Source organism: Chinchilla lanigera, unplaced genomic scaffold, assembly GCF_000276665.1.
Source record: "Chinchilla lanigera isolate Chin_1 unplaced genomic scaffold, ChiLan1.0 scaffold00077, whole genome shotgun sequence".
Classification (NCBI taxonomy): domain Eukaryota; kingdom Metazoa; phylum Chordata; class Mammalia; order Rodentia; family Chinchillidae; genus Chinchilla; species Chinchilla lanigera.
The window spans coordinates 6,824,900-6,827,524 of record NW_004955478.1 but is presented as its reverse complement, the minus strand read 5'-3'; the positions used below and the strand labels follow the sequence as shown (position 1 = coordinate 6,827,524).

At 47.1% G+C, this 2,625-nt stretch overlaps 1 protein-coding gene across 2 annotated transcripts in view; it reads right to left on the bottom strand.

The window, feature by feature from the left end:
- Pitpnc1 (phosphatidylinositol transfer protein, cytoplasmic 1) overlaps positions 1–2,625 on the bottom strand; it is a 240,031-nt gene that overhangs the window by 20,192 nt on the left and 217,214 nt on the right. For both annotated transcript variants that reach the window (XM_005402155.2, XM_013503184.1), the window contains exon 8: positions 1,118–1,273. In XM_005402155.2, coding sequence (XP_005402212.1) covers positions 1,118–1,273 — 156 coding nt within the window. The remainder of the gene's footprint in view (positions 1–1,117; positions 1,274–2,625) is intronic.

The following is a 2,625-nucleotide window of genomic DNA, read 5'->3' as shown; positions in this document are numbered from 1 at the left end:
GCAATGATCCTCCTGCCTCAGCCTCCTGAGTGCTGGGATTACAGGTGTACGCCACCATGCCTGGCAAGAATTAAACTTTCTATCATCAAACTGGCCCCCAGTCAGTAGACAAATCATCTAAATAACAAACAGCTCAATGCATTAAGTAAAACTTCCAGTGTCCCCAAAAGAATTTTGAAAAGCTACTCTTTATCAGCTTTGAAGTGGAAAAATAAACAGAAAGCCAGCCTCTCTGGAATACACAGACAACTGAGGGCGGATTTATTTTTATGAAAATGAGAGTAGCTTATCATTTCAACGCTCCACTTTTCCTTCTCCATCATTTTTTTTCCCATGTGAAGTGTCGTGTTAGAAGACTTAAATCGTCACCAAGTAGGTTCTTGCTACAAAATTAAAATGTGTAGCCAAGGTGAAATCTGTGTTTGGGGTGGTTAATAATTCTTCAGTAGCAGAATTCTTACAAGAGCAGAAATGCTGAGGCGTGCCGTTTCGTGGCACAGCAGGGACGCCCTGTTCTGTCCCGTGGGGCACTGCCCGCCTTAGGTGCCATGTGGGCATGATCTTCTGAGTGGGAAGGATTCGCCTCGGGCACGGTGCACATATATAAGCCTGTGGGCCTCTGCCCAGCTGCCTCTGCCTGCAGCAGATTAGCCTGGTGCCAGAGAGGGAAGGGCGCTGTGAAAGCCTCACTTCCCACATAAACTTACCCAGCGGACCCGGAGCTCACAGAACAAGAGGCGAAGCGTACAACATCTACATCTAGTAGTGGAAGAAAATCAAACCCACATACAAAATGAATTTTCACCCTAAAAGTGCTTCCTAGATATGATTACCTGGTATTGGCTCAGCACTGCGCTCTGGGTGGACATCATGTCCTCCAACTTGACAATAAAGCCAGTGGCCTTGTACACAGCCCAGAAGCTGCTTTACTTTATTTTATTTTATTTTGTCTTTTTGAGACAGGGTCTCGCTATGCAGTTCAGACTGGCCTTGAGCTCACTGTGTAGCCCAGGCTGGTCTCAAACTCGCAGTAATCCTCCTGCCTCAGCCTCCCAAGTGCTGGGATTACAGGCGTGTGCCACCATGCCCGGCTGCTGCTTTTTTTTGGATCACTTACTTTGTGTACAAATTGTTCCACTCTGGTCTGAAGTCCCCAGACTTCAAACTTCACGGTCACCAGCTTGTAGGAGCACATGATGGGCTGATGACTATCTCTCCAGCCTTCCCTTAACTGACCCCGTCCCGTCTTCTCTGACTTGAAGTGTTTAGGGTCCTGGAAGGAATAAAGAAATGGATATGTTACAGTTTAACCAACACTATGAAGGATCCAGCACAGGCAGATCTGTAGGCAGAAAGGATCAGTACCTGACTGCTGGGGACTCGAAGGAGAGGGACCCAGGGTGACCACTGATGGCTACAGCGTTTCTTGGGCGGATGGTGCAGTTGTGCTGGGATTAAACAGTGGTGCTGGTCGTAGGGCCTTCTGAGCCATGAAGTTGTTTACAAGGGTGAGGACTGTGGTGTAGCTCAGTAGCTGCACACCTGCCTAGCATCATGAGGCCCCGGGTTCGATCCCAGTATTGGAAAAAACAGGTAAATTATATGGCATCTTTAATTTAAAAGGGGGGATTATATAATTAATTGGCAAAGGGTAGCTCACCTATTTAAGTGTCAAAAAAACCATTTAAAGGTAAATTTGTGACTTTTATTTTTTCCTTGGTCTTAGGGTCAGTAAAAAAAATTATTTTCACTACGGGGGATTGCATTCAGGGTCTTCACACTGGTCTAGTACCCAGTCCTTTTTTTTTACTTTTAATTTTTTTGGGCTTTTTTTTGAGACAGGGTCTCGCCATTCAGTTGAGGCTGGCCTTGAGCTCACTTTGTAGCCCAGGCTGGCCTCAAACTTGCAATGATCCGCCTGCCTCAGCCTCTCGAGGGCTGAGATTACAGATGTGCGCCACCACGCCCAGCTTTTACTTTTAATTGTTGACACAGGGTCTTGCTAAGTTGTGAAACTGCCCAGGCTGGGCTCAAACTTGCAATCTCCCTGCCTCAGCTTCCCGGAGTGCTGGAATTACAGGTGTGCACCACCACACCCAACTGAGTCACTACATTTTTTAAAAAGATGAGTCTAACTCATTAATGGGTAAATTAGTTCAATAACTTTGACCAGTTGCTCAGTGATAATTTAAAAAATCCACAAAGCCTCCCCAAGTGGGCAGAGCAACATCCCCTCTGCCTGGGTCCTGCCGAGGCCACGGGGTGGTGACAGGGAGCTTCCTCGGCCCACACCCTTTGTGCACAGGGCCCAAGGCTCAGCAGGACATGTCCCCCCAGCCTTCCTCTGCCTGGTGGGAGCTGTGATCCGTGGTGTCCATCCCTGGCCTGGGCCACGCCCATGGGCAGCAGTATAGTCCACGTAGCCAGGGCCATGCCCGGCCGACTATCACCACCAGCACAGGTGCCAAATAAACTAGTCAGGAAAAAAAAATCCACAAAGCTAAGTACATACCTACTTATGACCTGGAAATCTCATTTCTGAGTGAAATAAGTTTAGATGGCCACCGAAAACTACTAGAACGTGCATATTAGCTTTATACTTTTTTTTTTTTTTTTTTTTTTTTT